At 44.1% G+C, this 17658-nt stretch overlaps 1 protein-coding gene across 6 annotated transcripts in view; it reads right to left on the bottom strand.

Annotated features, from left to right (window-relative positions):
- The window catches only part of KCNIP1 (potassium voltage-gated channel interacting protein 1), a gene marked incomplete at both ends in the record, with an annotated part of 353039 nt that overhangs the window by 23133 nt on the left and 312248 nt on the right, over positions 1-17658 (bottom strand). For 2 of the 6 annotated variants that reach the window (XM_080699437.1, XM_080699440.1), the window contains one exon: positions 11-43. The exons of the other annotated variants lie outside the window; for them this stretch is intronic. In XM_080699437.1, the coding sequence (XP_080555563.1) occupies positions 11-43 (33 nt within the window). The remainder of the gene's footprint in view (positions 1-10; positions 44-17658) is intronic. 6 annotated transcript variants of the gene reach the window in all.

Below are 17658 nucleotides of genomic sequence, written 5' to 3'. Positions count from 1 at the left end.
TTTTTTTTACCTCTCTGATACTGGTAATACCACCAGGCGATGTCTAGGAAAAAGTAAGAAAACATTTTACCAAATCCATTCATTGAAAAAGCAAAACACATTTTTATTGTCAATGGAGAGGTCACTCTGAGGGTGTGCAGGTTACCATCCAGCTGGACAGCTGGACAGCTGAGCAGGGGCTGACTTCCCCATCCTTTCCCCATGGTCAGAACAGGCAAGAACAAGGGGCCCCTCTCAGTGCCCATGGCCAGCAGGGGCTCGTCAGCATGCCCTCAGCCATGCAGTCATGCAGCCTGGAGATGGGATGGCACGTGGCAGGAGATGGATGTGGATGGGTCCTTGAAAAGAATCACGTTTGATTGAAGGGTGGCTCACATGGTACCTCCACAAGGACACCCCGTCACCTCTCTCCAGTTCTTGGTGATTCCAGGCGCGTATCTCGTAGGAGGGCTTGTTTCATCACTCAACCACTATCTGTGAAGTTTCTACTATGAAGTTTTTATATCAGTGAACAAAGCAGCTCAGTGTCTTGGAGCTCACAGTCTACCAGTCTTTGCCTCTTTCTTTCCTTCTTAAGCTTTCTAAGTAATTCAGAGGCAGAAAAGGAAATGGGATGTTGAAGAGAAGAATGAACCCATTAGCATGTGTGGCGGCGTGGATACAGGCCAAGTCCCCTGTTGTACCGTATACAGAAAGAAGGCAAAGCCTGGGACTCGGAGAACATCCACATTCTCCAGGTCAGGTCTCTAGATCACAGCGGAAGAATGTGACTGAAACCTCATTCTCCTCGTTCCTCCCCGTTCCACCTCTTGCATTGGGGTGGTCTGTTACAGTGAATGTGCTAATATTTGATGACCCAATATTGATATGTTAACATACTGATTTTTTTTTTTTTTTTTTTTTTTTTTTTTTTTTTTACCAGTAATTGAACCCAGGGATATTCTACCACTGAACTAAATCCCCAGCCCTTTTTATTTTTTCTTATTTTGAGACAGGGTCTCGCTAAGTTTCCCACATGGGCCTTGAACTTGTGATCCTCCTGTCTCAGCCTCCTGAGTAGCTGGGACTGTAGGCATACACCACCTTACCAGGCAATCTTAAAGAATTAAAGTGATTCAGAAGGTTTTCTTTCCAGACTGTAATTAAGCTGGAAAATCCATTTAAATGTGTGAAAATCAGGCAGAACAGATTTCAAAGTAGCAAGTGCATCAAAAAAGAAACAACAACCAAATAACAAATCTCATGGAAAAGCCAGATGTGGTGGTGCACTCTTGTAATCCCAGTACTTGGGAGGCTGAGACAGGAGGATCATAGGTTCGAGGACAGCCTCAGCAAATAGTGAGACTCTCAGTAAACTTAGTGAGAGCTCTTTTCTAAATAAAAATAAAATAGGGCTGTGAGTGTAGTTTGAAGGTATAATTCCCCTGAATTCAATCCCCAGTCACACACACACACACACGTTACCACCACCACAACCATCACCCACCACCATCACCACCACCATCTCTTACGGAAATTAGAAAGTGTTGTGAATTCAAAGATAATAAAAATATGACATATCAAAAACTCGTAGGATGTTGCTAAAGCTGTAGCCAAAGAGAAATTTAAAAGAGCAGCAAATAATTTATATGTCAATGTTCACAAAAAGTGCAGAATGCTATGATTCCTCTTAAGATTATATTTCTAGTATTTTCAGCGGTTCAATGCTGGTAAACTATGCTGGCTACACTAAAATCCATGTTAGGAATGGCATGCTGGCATTTTAAATCTTTCTTTTTGCCTTCAACATGGTTGGTAGTTTTGTTCTGGATGAGGTTAGCACCATCTTTTGATTGATGTCCTCCCCCCAATACAGTCAGGGTGAAGATTCTACATGGAGCAGGAGGAAAGAGGTCTGTTTGGTCCTTTAAGCCATAGGCTTACATTCTTCCAGCAGAGGTTTGGAGGTGAGTCAAAAACCCACTCAGACACTCGCAGCACACACAAATCATTGGGTCTGAATTTTATATACTCAACGACAAGTCCCAGGAGTGCTGAGCTTAGCCTTGATAAAGATTTTCTGAATGCTCCAGATATTTTTTCAGTCTTCTTGGTTCAATAAAACTCAAATCATGTTTTGCTCCAAGCATTTGTTCTCTTAATCTTGAAACCCCGTCTGCCCCTTTTAAGCAAAATTGAATTTATACATTTCTCATTCATTTATACCTTGGTCCTAAAAATGTTCTGAAAAAAAAAAAAGAGTTTGGGAAAAAAATCTTTGAGTGCTGCTACTTCCATTAGATGGAAGGTTTTCAGGACCAAATGCTTTCAGAATTCTTCAGTATTCAGTGTGTTTCAATTCTCTTTTTTCCTAAGGAAAACGTATTTGTGTGTGTGTGTGTGTGTGTGTGTGTGTGTGCGCACGTGCGTGTGTGTGATACTGGGGTTCCTGGAAGCCCTTCTACTTCTGAGCTATACTCCCAGACCTATTTTATACTTTTTTATTTTTGGAAACAGGGTCTCTTAAGCCAGCGCGTCTGGCTTCGAACCTGTGTGATCCTCCTGTCTCCACCTCCCAAGTGGGGGATTACAAGCGTGCGCCACCACGCCCGGCTGGAAAACATATTTTTAAGGTGGTCTTTAGGTCAGCACAGAGATTAAGGTGTGTGGGGATAGGAGTGTCAAATGTCCCCTGCATCTTCTTGGAGGGGGGATTTATTGTCAGAAATAGACTATCAGAAATGGAATGCAACAATTAAAAGCCCAAAGCCACTACACAGATTGATAAGTCACAGTTTTGTTATGTGACAATGTCATATTCCCATGTTTCTGACTGAGATTGAAAAAAACAAAGCAAAACAACTTAGAAAGGCCTTATCTAACTGCCAGGGTTGGGGAAGGAAGAAACTCTGATAGGTGATTCAGGACAAGGAGCGGGGCCACGTGCATTAGGTTCTCCTGTGTCCCCACACTGTGGAAGCCACGTCTTTGTGCAGCGCAGCCCATGTTAAAGTTGCACGTGAAGCTGTCAGTTTCACTTTAGTGTCTCAGCCACAGGCACAGATGTCTAGATGGTGTGTTAAGTGGACCTTTTTGTCTGAAAAAAGTGCCTCAGAATAAAATTTTTGATGATTTACTTAGGTAGCTCCAGCAGTCTCTGCAGCTCTAGGGGGCAATTAGTCAGCTGAGGCCCAAATCCTGCCACCAGCCAGCATCCTGGGGCAGTGGGGAAACCTCCTGCCACTTCTCCTTTGGACTCAGCGGGATTGAAGTTCTAGCACAAGGAGATAGCCAGTTAATGAATGCTGCTGGCCTGTGTGTGAGGAGAGAGCGTGTTGTCTAGGACTACTCTAGAATATTTCTTCAGGAAATAAGGGGACAACATGGGTGGATTTTTATTACTCCTCTTGGCTAAAGAGCTGAAATGAGAATTCACTGCTCATAAAGAGTATCCACAAAGAAAGGGCCCTTTCAGTTTTAAGATAGAAAGAGGAAGGAACAGAAAGAAGTTGAAGGAATCACTCAAAGGAGAAGTGAAAGATGATTTATGTTGGGTTAGTATAGAATTTTCTCATCAATGGAAATTCACTGGGTCCAGGTTGGGCTAAGGTGTGAATTGCTTGTCTTTCAGCTGCATGGTGAAGAATATCTCACTGCTATAGCTTAGTGAGCTGGATGTCTTGCTAAGTAATGATTCCAAGTAAAACTGGTTTTGATGAGTTGGTAAGTATCTAATAATTGGCTCTTTGTGAGGGGTGAATAAGCTGTTGGGTACCATTTTCCAGTTGCTTTGGTGTATATATTCCCACCTTGCTAGTTAATGCTATCAGTGTGATGGGAATGAAGTGAGCGGTCATGCTTTGTGAAGGATGGTCCCCCATCATGACCCAGCTCTATCACATTGTTACTACAGTTTTAGAAGAGCTAGCATAATTTAACTATCCTATATTAGTGTGCTGAAAAATCAGAAACTAATATCTAAGCTTAATTCCCTATAATCCAAGCTAATAAACTCTTTGTTAGTGTGAACATAAACTTCTATCAGAATAATCACAAATGGAGAGATAAAGGGAGCTGGCCAAGAGAGCATTGCTGGGTTCAGTATTAATGTATTACTATATTAAGTGCCTGCCTGGGTGAGTTCAGAGAGCATGATAATAGTTTTAGAACTGATCTAATCATCTCACTGTCCCTAGGAGTGTTTGGTTATTATGCTAATTCATGTTATAATCATACCCATTTTGTAGCTGGAAATCTAAGTGAGTTAGAGAATGTAAAATATTCCATGCACATAGTAGGTGCTAAAATATGTCTCCTATCTTATATGTATTATAACTGTGCTTTTAAGGGGCATTCTCAACAGTACAATCTGATAGCCACATCTGTTAGGCACTGTATGGGTCACGATTATCCTTTTTCTGATGGATCTAGTTACTTAAATGAGCTTCTTTGCTATATAGAAATATTTTTTTTTCTTGTTCTGTGGTTGAACTCTGTTAAAGAGACACCAGGTTGCCAGTTCAATTGGACATTAACTGGCTACCATGTATATTATCTTCTGTATTAACTGTAATGGTCACAAACAAACATAAGACTCTAGGTGAAAGAGTGATGACCACTTCTGTCCTAAGATAGCCATGGACCGGGGCAAAGTACCTGTCGTCAGTAGAGATCAGAAACACAGGGCCTGGAGCATTAGCAAATCAACATGATAACTGGCGGTCATTGAGAAAATTCCCTGCTTTTCCCCCTAGAGTTATTACATGGCTTCATGTCCTCTGCCCTTAATAATCCAGACAGTCAGTGTGTGCATCACTTTGGTCCATTTCCTAGCAGGAGAAGGCAATTGGACATTACCCTCTACTGGAACATGAACTCCAAATGCAAGGACTGCACTCAGTTGATCTGAGAATATATGAGTGCCTGCCCAGAGGCAGAGAGGCAATGGCAAGGTGCTGTCCTCCCTAGGACTCAGCTCGGAAGCCTCTTAACTGTGCACTTAATAAATGAAGCCTTGGCAGACACACCTTGAATTATTAATGAAGTTATTCCACTTTGATTGTTTCCTTCTTTTGGGGAAAGGTTATTCACTCAAATGCCTTTGATTAGACTACATAATACATCACAATTGGGCATATTTTATGTGCAACTTTATGGTGATAATAGTTCTGTCTCATTTAGAAGCAAATCAGACATTATGAACTTCGTGATTTATTAATGTATTGATTTCTATAAATGTCAGCACATCTCACATCCCGTCAGAGAGCCCGGGAGCAATCAGTGGAGAACCAATAAAAATGTAAAATGAAACCATCATAAAAAGAGGAAATACTGCCTGTTTCAAAGCCCTGCTGCCTCTCAGAATTGTTTTGGGATCCAGATCATTGCCACAAAGGTATCCCTCTACCCCAGAGGAAACCCAGCCACATGCAGCTGTTTGGGGGACTCTGTCCTATTTAAATCTATTTTAAGTAACAATAGATCATCATATTGACTGACAGAAAAAACAGGACGTGAAGAGTAGGTTAGCTCTTGGGGGATGGTTGGATCTGTTTTCCAGACTCCTTTTTTCCCTGTGACTCACCCTGCCACAACCCCCCACCTTCCTGCAGCAGAACTTTCAGGATAAAGCCCTAGTTCCCCACTGAACCCTGAAGGATCTACACTGGGGCAGTCTACATTCCAGCAGGAACCCTCCAACTCCCTGTCTTGGATCCTCTGAGATAGTCCCAGTCTATTGTTGCATAGACCCCTACCTACGATGTCTTGTATTCATTCTATACTTAGTAGGTGCTTAGTAAGTCCTTGTCATTTGCTCAAAGTGTGCAGCACTATAGGAGATAAACAGGAAGAGTGGCATTAGCATTTATTTATTAGCATTAGCATTTATCTATAAATAGATAAATAGGAAGAGTCCCAAGATACGGCCAATGCAATGTCTGGAAAGTATTAGACAGTTTAGTTCAGAAATCAGACTCTGGGAGCTCGCAGAGTATTGTCATTATTTCACTTTTTTACATTTGAATTTTATCAACATTTATTTCACATAAAATATGAGTGCTTGGATGAGCTTTAGAAATCTGGAATTATGTAACATCAGGCCCCTGTTCCCACATGGCAAATGGTTCTGGGAGTGGCTTCTCAATACAGAAAGAAAACTGCAGTCCCCACTAGTACTCATTACACTTCTACACCAAGACCAAGGGGCAGATGTGATTCATCATTTATATTACTGGCCCGAGTCTGCAATCCGTACTCAACACCCCCTTCCCTCTGCCACATACTGTGTTTCTTCAGGTGACTTTTACATGTTTTGTGATAGTCTAGAAACATATAGAATTTCTTCTTTTGGGGGGTCATCCCAACCAACATGGAGAACAGTCAGGCTATATCCTTGCATGTATAGGTCTGTGCTGCCAACCCCACATGCATCAGGAATGGGATTGGCTACAGGTTTAGAGCTTGGTCCACTTACATTTTATAGTGTACTCTTCAACGTTGCTTAGCTCCTGTGAGGTCCATGTTCTATGATTCCCATTTCATAAAGAAGAAAACTGAGGCTCAGAAAGGAGAGAGAAAAGTTGATGCTTCTGGACAGTATTCAAAAGCCAAGTATACTTTGCTTACATCATCTCATTAGATTCTTCCTTGGCTTTTAAATGCTATAATTATTAAATAGTTCTTGTTAGTTTATTCCTGGCTATATATTATCACTCCTATTTCATTAGGAGAAATGAAACCAGAAATGTTGTGAGATATTCTTGAGGTCATGAGGACGGTGAGTCAAGAGCGAAGAGGAATTCCTCACCTGCACCACAGGCAGGTGCTTTGGGCCACTAGGATCCATGCTAAGGGCCTGAGAACGGGCTGTTGGCATCTATGAGCTTGTGTATCTGCCTCAGCATGTCAGGAACCATATTCCTCTATTCAAGCCCCTTTCTCTCTTTTCCCCTGGATTCTAGCTTGATGTGGCTAGAGGGGAAGTGCCTGAAGTTTCCGAAGCCCACCTCCCGACGTCCCTCCTGCCTGTGCTCCCGCCATTCTGCCATCCACTTAACATTTCCAACTTTCTCTTTCCTGTGTGTCCCTTGAGTTGACACGTAAAAGTCCCAGAGCACCTGAATTATGGTGAGATGCTTAGATCCTGCCCTCTACATTTACAGATGTGGCCACGGGGCCCATGGGAGAACTGGACTTCACAAGGCCACACACTGGATTTCTGGCACAGCAGGACTAAAGCCAGGTATATCTTCCTGGTGGTCCAGTGTTCTTTTCACAACACCGATAATTCTTCATTGACACATAGTTCCTGAGTCCCTACTAGGTGCCAGGTGCTAAGAAACACTAGAAACAAAGCAGGGTTGCAGTAGTAGAGAGGAGCAGGTCACGGGTGGCCGGCTCTATACAGGGTGGCCAAGGAAGGCAGTGGTGGCCCTGCAGTAGCAGGAGGGACAGAGAGTGAGCCTGAGCAGGTCACCTTCACCCTCCAAGACTCAGTGGCCACAGCTGTAATAGGCCCCTGGAGTACTCTGAGGGGCAGTGTTAAGAAGGCACTCTCTGCTTGGTGGAGACACTCTTAACGAGGGACTTTGCTGGGTTGCAGGTGGGGTGCAGCCTACAGAGCACCCACATAAAACTCTATTAGCCAGGGCAGCAAGCCAGAGAGAGGGCAGCTGCAAGTCTTCTGTATCTCAGAGGCTGAAAGAGCCTGGAATAATTAACCCTTCGCTTGTGAATAGAATACCTTAGTGGGCCACAGGACTCTGAAACTGTTTACTCTGTCTGGTGGTTGGTGGCCACTGCTGAGGCTAGAGTGTTGCTTTGATGGAACTTTCTGGATCCTCAGTTCTGGCTTAGAATTCCCAGTCCTCCTAAATTTCTCACTGTGAAGTAACAGTGCTTCCCGGTCTCACAGTGGCTTACCATACAGCTGCTGTTGGATCTGAGGAATTATTATTATTATTGTAATTATTTTTGGTGATACTGGGGATTGAACCCAGGGGCATTCCACCTCCAAGATACATCTCCAGCTCTACTTTTTATTCTTTATTTTGAAAGAGAGTCTCACAAGTAGTGGAGGGCCTCATTAAGTAGCTGGGGCTGGCCACGAACCTGCAATCCTCCTGTCTCAGCCTCCCAAGTACTGGGATCACAAGCATGTGTCACCACACTCAGCTTCTGAGAAATCTTTGAAAATTAAATAACCCATACAAGAGATAGCCTGGGGTCTTGCCCTGTGTATGAAACCTTCCCAGACCTCCCCGCCTGCATCTCAAGTCTTGAAATCCTTTTTCTCTATAAGAAGCACATTTGGGAATTATAGGGTAATGAGACTGGAGGTAGAGACATACTTTCCCTTTTCTTACTGCTTTACACTTTGGGTTTGTTTTTTTTTGGGGGGGGCTGAATTGTTTTTAGAATTGTAAAGTAAAAAGATTACATTTTGAGTGGGAAAATGGTAGGCTTATTCTCTTAGTTTCTATATGAAGATGGACCTGGGAAGTCTGGTCTGTGACAACTGGTGTCTTCTTGTTGTGTTTGTGGTGATGGTGCTTTTGTGGAATCAAACATTTTGCAAAGAAATTATGATGGTGTGGTGGTGAGTCATGCTCATCACCAATGATGCCTGGACCTCCTTCCTTCTAGATGTGGGTGAGGTGTGCCATTTTGCCCCTTTGAAATCAGATGTGGCCTTGCCTGTGGGCACTGGTTCTTTGAATGTGCCCAGGAGTGATACATGTCCTGGTGGCACAGCCAGCTTGCTGGCCTGGTGGTCTGGCTCCACAGTGAAGGAATGTGCACCTCACCTATCATGGCTCCATCCAGGCACAAGCCCTGCCCTCAGAAGGGCTCAGTCCCCTGGTGGAGGCAGATACTCTGTATTGCAGCCTCAACTTTGAGCCTGGAAGGATGCAAAGGGTTTGGGCCAGGTGAAAAGGGAAGGTGGGTGGGTGTTCAGCGTGGATGAAACAGCCTCTCATAAGGACTCAGGGTGAGTGGGAAGGATTATAGTCCTGCTTTAGGAGATGAGAGGAGGCCAGGGTATCTGGAGGCTGAGACAGGGTGAAGAGGCCCAGGGCAGAGCCAGGCAGGCACGAGTGCTTTATGCTGGGCCTGGGAGCATGCTGACAGTTCTGGGGACAACAAACAGCTAAGCCATTATAGAGTTTATTTTTGTTTTGAGAAGCCAGTGGAGAGCTATACATTATAATATTAATCACCCAGTGAGACTGATGTTAATCATAAGAGAGCTGGGATGTATGCTACCCCTCCCCATTTGCTAGGGCTTCGTGGAGCTGCAGGGCCAGCTCTCTGCCCGAGGGCTTTGCTTCCTTCTTCTTGCTGGCTGGTTGCAGTGGAAGCTTTCATGAATCAAATAGGCCCGAGACCTCAGACTCGTCCCAGCTCTTTGCAAGTGAGGGCAAGGAGAAGAATATCTGCTTCTGCTTCTCAGTTAATAAAACCTACAGTTTGAGAGATTTGAGGTTTCAGCTAGAGTACCAAGAGGCTTGGTAATTCCTATTTAGAATGCCAAAGGCTGAGTCAGGCTTGGCTGGAGACCTGACTTCATGGCACCAAGAATATTATAAGGCTGGAGAAAACCTCCTAGGACTGTAAGAGTTTTTTTTCCCCTAGCTCATCAATAACTTCCTCCTTTATTCTTACTTTAGTTATCTCATGACCCTAAGAGGGGATGAGGGAAACAGATCCTGGTAGTTGTAATTAAAAGAGGGAGGGCTGAATGTGAGAAAGAGGTAATTATTGAAGCAAAATCCAACAAAGTATGAGGCAAGTTCAGAGATGTGAGTCATGCTATACTGATTTCAGATTATTTCTCAGAAAAATTCCTAGAAATGGGAAAAAAAGCAAGTGTTACAAAAGAGGAAATATCTATTTCATGCCATTTCTCCCTCTAGGATATCATACATTAACTTTTTTTGTATACTGGGGATGGAACCCAGGGTCATTCTACCTCCAAGTTACACCCCCAGCCCTATTTTTATTCTTTATTTTGAAACAAGGTCTTACTCAGTTGCGGAGGGCCTCACTAAGTAGCTGAGGATGTCTGCAAACCCGTGATTCTCCTGTTGCAGCCTCCCAAGTACTGAGATTACAAATGTGCACCATCATGCCAGGCCATATATTAACATTTTTGTGGTGGTTATCTCTGTGTGCTGGGGATATGGATGTCTGCTTACTACTACTACTACTACTACTACTACTACTACTACTACTTTTTCTTCTTCTTCTTCTTCTTCTTCTTCTTCTTCTTCTTCTTCTTCTTCTTCTTCTTTTTCTTCTTCTTCTTCCTTCTTTCTTCTTCATTTACTTGTGTGTATTTTCTAATTTTCTTGCAATGATTTTGAGTTTCTAAAATGAAGACATCTATGAAAGTTAGTGTTAAGTCAATTTCAAGGAAAACCCTGGAGCTCTCTTCTGACCTCAGAAGCCCTAGCATGGACAGGAATGGGTGGGGTCCTGAGCCCAGAGCTGGGGTGAGGTCTCGAGCCCAGTGCTGCTGTGGGGTCTCTGCAGTGCAGTCTGGGACACCAGGGGGATGGGGGCAGAGCACCTCACCAGAAATCCTTCCGTAGCCTTGGCACCATGGGATGCTGATCAAGCTTGGTTTCAACATCTGGGGAATGGTTGGAAATAATTCCTACACTGCAGGACTCTTGAGAGATTTAAGCAAGCTAATAAATGGAAGTGCAATAGGCAGGAAATATGTGCTCAATAAATGCTGAATAGTCACTAGTGACCCTTCTCTACCCCATGAAGGTAGAACAAAGGACATCCTGGTTAGAGGGGGGTTAGACAGGAAGCTTTTGCTCCAGTTCTGGAGGAGGTGCTCCTGAGAGAGCAAGGGTGTAGTGTGAATGGGGAGGGTGTCCCACGGATCGCAGCAGCAGCATGGGATGACATCTTAGCAGCATTTCCTGCACCTAGTACTTTATGTGCATCAGCTCAGGTCACCCTCCTAACATCCTCTGCTGTTTTTTTCAAAATCAAAGAATCTAAGACTTATAGATGGAAGGTCATCTGCCCAAAGCCATTCAATAGTAAACGGTAGAGCTGGAGTCAGTCGGGTTTGCTGAATGCCAAAGCCCATGTTCTCAGCGGCTACATTCTATGAAATGAGCTTCATAACCACACAGTACTGGGTTAAATCCCAACTTGGCCACTTGATACCTGGTGGCTTTATGGAAGTCACTGGCCCTCTCTAAGCCTCAATTTGCTCATGTGGGCGGTGGATGTGATCCTCATGAGGATCCGATGTGGCAACGCAATTGACAACCTGGTGGCTCCCCATACCTGGCGCCCAGTGGTTCCCTGGATCCCAGGTCTGGGGCCTGAACAGGGCGTTCCCACAGTCCCTGGGTCTTCTGAGGCAGTGTCTCCAAGCTGTGTTGCTGAAGAAGCAAAAAAAAAAATTTTTTTTTGCTATAGCTTGTGTGGATAGATTTTTAATATTTAATTAGGGAGACCTTCCGCTTGCAGAGAGGGCAGGACTTGTTATTAAATCTGGCTGCTTGGTCTCCCTCACTTGCCCGTGGGATTATTCATTCATTTCCAGTCACACAATTTAATATTGCAACAGCTAATGGGGAGATGTTGATAATTTGTAAAAACTGGTTGGTCCTGAGGCCATAGAAGAAGCTCCATGCCTGGGCCCGCTATGGGAGCTAATGCAGGTTCTCTGGAGACAAGATGAAGGCTCCTGAGAGCTTTGTGTTTATTATCTGTGAACATTCCTGAAGTATCTTCTGCGTGTTGGGAGCCATAAGAATGACAGAGATATTTTGGGCACAGTTGCAACTCCAAGGAGTTAAGAGTTCTTGAATGCATTAGAGGGTTGGACTCTGCAGCCAGACAAAGATGGGTTAAAAGGCCCACTCTGACATTTCCTAGCTGAAGCACTGGGTACTCACCTCCCTAGGACTAGAATTCACAAACTTGGCATCTCTTCCCAAGACTATTGCAAAGTATCAACCTCAGTTTTACCAATGGGATGTCTGCATGGGTGGGTAGAAGGAGCTTCCTGAAACCGTCATTCAAGGAGAACACCATTACAGAGTATCTAATATGTGCTGGGCACTTTGATAGGCACATGATTACCATGGTGAGCAAAGACAGGCATGGCTCTTGCCCCCAAAATTTATGGCTTGGTGCATGAGGGCCTTAACCCGAGAATCATCACAGACACAAGTATAAAATAACAACTGTGAGACATGCCACAAGGGAGAGCTATTTGGCGTCATGGGAGGTTGCAGGGGCCCCTGGGGAAATGTAGGCATGAGGGAGTGACAGTGGGCCTGAATCCCAAGGAGTGGGAACTTAGCAGGTGGGAAGGAAAGGGAGTGTGTGCGTGTGTGCGTGAGAGAGAGAGAGAGAGAGAGAGAGAGAGAGAGAGAGAGAGAGAGAGAGATATTCTGATTGTGGAGAGAGGGTAAGGAGGAGATGAGGAGATTTTTAAGAACTTTCTGTACAGAAGCCCTAGAGGGAAAGGAAATAAGGTTTATTAAAGGGAAATACTTCAGCTCATGCCCTTACTTTAAAGCTGTCAGTGCCACTTTCACAACTTTGTACACAATCCTGCCTGTCTCATGCTCCATTGCTTTCTCTTTGCTTTCCCTCTCCGCTGGGATGTTTCCTGAGCTCCTTCCTGTATCCCAGGGCATCCCACACCTCCAGGGCACACCATTTACTTTGTCTCCAATGCAAATGGCACCCTCAGGAGTTGTGATACTTGGGACCCTCTCGCAGATCTAGCCTGGAAAAGACTTCCTCTGCAAGTGAAGCTTTTCAGTCTTTCCCAGACAGCACATGATCCCCTCCTCCAGCAGCCATCCTGCTGCATGACAGGGTTTTCTTGTCTCTCCTGGACCATGTGCTCTTGAGAGTGCAGGCTTTTATTTAACAAATATTTCCTGAGCTCTTACTCTGTGGTGGGTACTGGTTAGGCACCAGCAACACAGCTACAAATAAGTCGGGCCAGTCCTCTGTTTAAGCAAGCAAGAAAGGTCAAACATAATCACACAGGACTGGAAATAGCTCAGAGGCAGAGTGCTCATCTGGTGTGCACGAGGCCCTGGGATGATCCTCGGCATCCTGCTCCCCAGAGAGGTACAAGTAATCATACAAATAAATATGCAATCACAAATCATCATTGCAACAGAGCAGTGTGGAAAGAGAAGAGCCAGAAGGAACCTAGTTCACGTGAGGGGGAAGGAGAGTCTGTGGATATATGAGCTAAAGAGTGAAGGTGAGAAAGAACAGTAGGAAGAGAGTTTGGGGAAGAGGGTACTGCATGCACAAGGTTATGAAATAAAAGGCTTGTCCCTTTCTGGATCAAAATGGAGCTCGAGGTTATGGAGGGGAATGAGAAGGAGATAGTGATGTCAGGTGAGGATCCTAAGGGCTCAGATCAATCAACATCTTATGGGGAGAGATTTCATTTTTAAAGTAGTGGAGAGAAGAATTACCAAGTTTATAATGGCCTCAGTTCAGAAATGTACCCATGTATTGATCAGCAATAAAATGGACAAAATATTGTTAGCATATGCACATGAGAAAATACCCTACAGCCATGTGAATGAACTAACTACAATACTATCTATAAACATAGAATAAAACCAAGAAAATGAACTTCGGCTGTTAGAAGCCAGGATTCAAGCTGGGCATGGTGACATACACTTGCAGTCCCAGTACTTGGAAGGCTGAGCGACAGGAGGATCACAGGTTTACAGACCACGTCAACAACTTAGGCTCTCCACAATTAGCAAGACCTTGGGAAGGGGGAAGGGAAAATTGGGGCAGGGAGGGGGAGAGGGCATCAAATATAGTTTAAATATATACCATTTATGTTCAATTAAAAATTTGTTTTAAAAAATAAAACAGTAGAATGCCCCTGGGTTCAATTCCCAGGAATGAACGTGCATGCGCGTGCGCGCGCACACACACACACACACACACAGAGTCAGGATCTAGTTACCTTTGGGGAATAATGATTGGAATGGAACAAAGAGGGAGGGCTTCCTCTTTTTCAAATCTGGGTGTTTGTTATATGGCTTCTGATGCAGATTATATTTTGATAAAATAATTTTATGGTTTTTTTCAAAGCAGATATGGAAAGAGCTGCTAGGACAGTGTTGTAACTCTCTGAGTGAGGGATGATGTCAACTTTGAAGGAGATGGATGAGGGGCAGGTTTTGAGTGGTCTCAGCAGAGAATTCATCAGGTGAAGGCAGAGATGAGTCAGGGCATCTGGGTAGCTTGAACCTCACACCTGTTACCCACTTACAGTGGGGCTCCTGCAAATGCTTCATCTGCCCAGGGGTGTTCCTTCATCTGTGAAGGACGCTCGCTCCTAGGCCTTCCTGAGGATTGGGGGATACCAGCACATGGTGCCTACTGGGTGTGCAGTGGGACATAGCTCCTTTCCCTGCTCTTCATATCTTTTCCTGAGTAAGCATGGGGGGCTGGTGGGTTGCATGGAGGCTCTGGGTCACCCTGTCTGGGTGTCATTCTGAGTTCATCTTTAAGGGACAACGTGTGCATGGGCTACTCTCTCCCTAGGGATGCCAACACAGGGCAAGGAAGGTGTGTGGGTAGGTAGAGGAGTGGGATGGGAAAACAGGGTTCTAGTCTATATCCCTACGGCTGGGCTGTGAATTCCTATTCTCCAGATCTCCTTTCCTTCTGCAGTAAAAAAGAGCAGAGAGGGACACTGGGTTCCTACTTTTCTAGCCATGGGCAATGCTGTCTCTATTTCCTAGTTTATTAATCAATTATGAGTAGTCTCCAGAAATGTCCTTAAAGTCATCTTGAACTTACGCTGTTTTCAATTCATATTAATTTCCTCTTGAGATAGGAAGTTTCATTATGTTTATTAGTTTGGAGGAAGTCAAACTTCTGTTAATCGGTCCTCATTTACTTCTTTTAATCATCTAATTTTAGTATGTTCAGGATTTACTCAACATTGTCATATTTATTGAGCACATCAGCATGTCTGTTCTCACTATAAGCAGATTTTAGCAAAGAGAAGATATATAGAAAGAAAGTTTATGAAGTGCCTGCTATGTTGTGATATTCTAGGTGCTTTCACATTTGCTAGTCTCCTTTTATCAACCCAATGATCTTGGGAGATGAAACAGTAATTCCAGTTGGCCATCGGACATGCTAAATCTCAGAAAGTGTAAGTGACTCCCTGGGTCACCCAGAGAGGAAGTGTTTGTGTCAGTGCGTGAAGCCAGGTCTTGCTTTCTGTAAATCCTAATTGTAATGCTATTTATGACAAGTTGTGATGCGTTGTTGCAATGTTGTGATACTGTGTTCATCTTCCTTCTGCTGTCTTTCTCCTTGTAAAATATCAGAAAGATGAAAACTAGTATTTCTAGGGTTGCTCAGCATTGCTTCTTTACATTTCTAGACCTGGGGAATTTTTTTTTAACCTCTTTGTTTTAACTGGGGAAAAAAAGCTCGGAAAGGCTTGGGGTGAAGACTCCAGAGAAGGGGGTTCTCCAGCGGTCCCCTTTAACAGCCGTTTCTTGCTTCTTGCTCTTGGTGGCAAAGTGGAGGTGTCTCAGGATAAAGTGCAGGGACTGCTGCTATTTGACGACAACCCAGCTGAACTGCAGCCTGTATATTTATTACCAGGCATGTTTAATTGCATCTGGCCAATGAGTATGTTGCATGTTTGGGAATCTTTACTTAGGTGGTTCTTGGGGAAAATCGAGGGCATGTATATCAAGCAATTTTTGAATTATGTCTCTATTAGCGTCTGTGAATGTCTCCCTGGGGAAGCCAGGAAAGCTCTATTAGTTGAGCAGTTTAAAACAGGATTGGAGGAAGCAGTGGGGGAATATCCCATAGGGAACAATAATTATAAACAGCAGCTCCATGTAAACAGGTCTTAATGTGTTTTCTATATTGAATTCCTGAGAGTAAGACCTCAGCGGCATTTCAGCGCCCCCTCCCGGGCCTCGCCCCTGCATACTGGCGCCCGGGGAGGGCAGAGTTTGGAGAGCTGAGGAGGAGGCTTAGGGGCCATGCTGGCTCCTTGGGCACCAGAGGCCTTTCAGACCATGGCAATGTGAGCCAGGTGGGCTGTGCCCACTGCTGCCTGTGGCCTACGTGATGATATTGGCGTTGGTGTACGATCTCCAGGAAGGTGATCTCGGGCAAGTCACTCCCTCTCTTTGTGCCCCGGTGGACTATTTACATAGTCTTGACACTGAGTGAAATATTCCCATACAATGTATTTTAAACTAATCCTCCCCACATTCTGCAAGACGGGTTATATTACCCTCATTTTACAGATGATGAAATGAAATCTCCTGGGAATTAAATATCTTGTTCAAGCTATTAGTGAGTGAATGGCAGAGCTGGGTTTAAACTCTGGTCTTTGATGTCAATTCTAGAGTTATTTTCCATGGCAGTGGATCATACGCATGCTTTTTAAGGTCGGGTCCAGCAAACATTCTATGAAACATTCATTTTTCAGTACCAAAAACTTGGTGATCTCCTTTTGGGTTTTGCTGTCTCACTTTAAGTTATTTAGCCTGTAGCAACCATGGGAACTGCTACATGAATTCTGTGTTTTATGGGTGCTGCTGGTTCCTGAGTCCTAGAGGTTATGGCTCGGGCCCAGTGCATAACCATAGAATTTGCCCACACGGTATCCTAATCAGTGGTTGTCATGATCACGGTGCCATAGAGAAGTGCTATGCCCGTCTGGGTCGCCTTGAAAGCAAGTACATCATGGGCCTTCTTACATCAATATTTCGAGGTTGATGTAGTCTTGCTTTCTCTTGTTGTACCACTTTCTGCATGAAATCTTTGTTTTGTGGCTCAGCTACATACTAGTTGCATGACTTGGGCAAGTTGAAAAAATAGTGGTATCTTTCTCATAGGATTGTATGACCATGAGCAGAGTATTTTGTGCAGATGGTACACAGAGCTACCACCTTACTTCATATTATATGGTGAACATAGGCTGTCTTTCTGATTAGACTGTAAATGCTACTGAAGGTGGAGACAAATTGTATTTATCCTTGTATTTCTAGCATATTTTGGTGTAAATTGGTGGACAAAAGTAAATGAATGAATGAATGAATGAATATTTTCCTGTCTGACTTTCCAAGTTTCCGTATCTCTTTGGCTATCCTGTATGCATTCTTTTGGAGATAAAGCTTGATTCCTTTTTAATTTTCAGAGACACTGAACACTGACTTGCATCATGGATTACTTTCAGACCTAGGGTCTCTCTCTCCCTCTTGCCCGTCCTTTCTTCACCTTCTTTTCTCCTTACTCCTTAAGTCTCAGATTCCCATCCACTTGCTAACTGGTGAGACCAGATCCGCCAGGCGAGGCTCTGTATGACTCAGCACAGAGGCTACATTCCCATGGGATCTGCCATAAGCGGGGCAGTGTAGGCATGGCTCAGATATTTCTGGAAATTGGACCTTTGTTTCCATGGAAAAATCTCTGGGCTTTCCCCCTAGGCCACATTCAAGGTTGAGCATATAATAATGCTTCTGAGGTTTTACCTGCTGGCCAGGAGAGGCCACTGAAAGGGCATTATTAATATGGTTACATGTTCTTTGCAGAAGTGACGTGTCTTAGCCCATCCTTTGGCAGACAAACCTGGGAACCAAAGTTGGCATTCTGCTTAGTGAC

This window comes from Muscardinus avellanarius, assembly GCF_963383645.1.
Source record: "Muscardinus avellanarius genome assembly, chromosome: 7".
In the NCBI taxonomy this organism is placed as follows: Eukaryota; Metazoa; Chordata; class Mammalia; order Rodentia; family Gliridae; genus Muscardinus; species Muscardinus avellanarius.
This window is presented reverse-complemented; position numbering and strand designations above follow the sequence as displayed.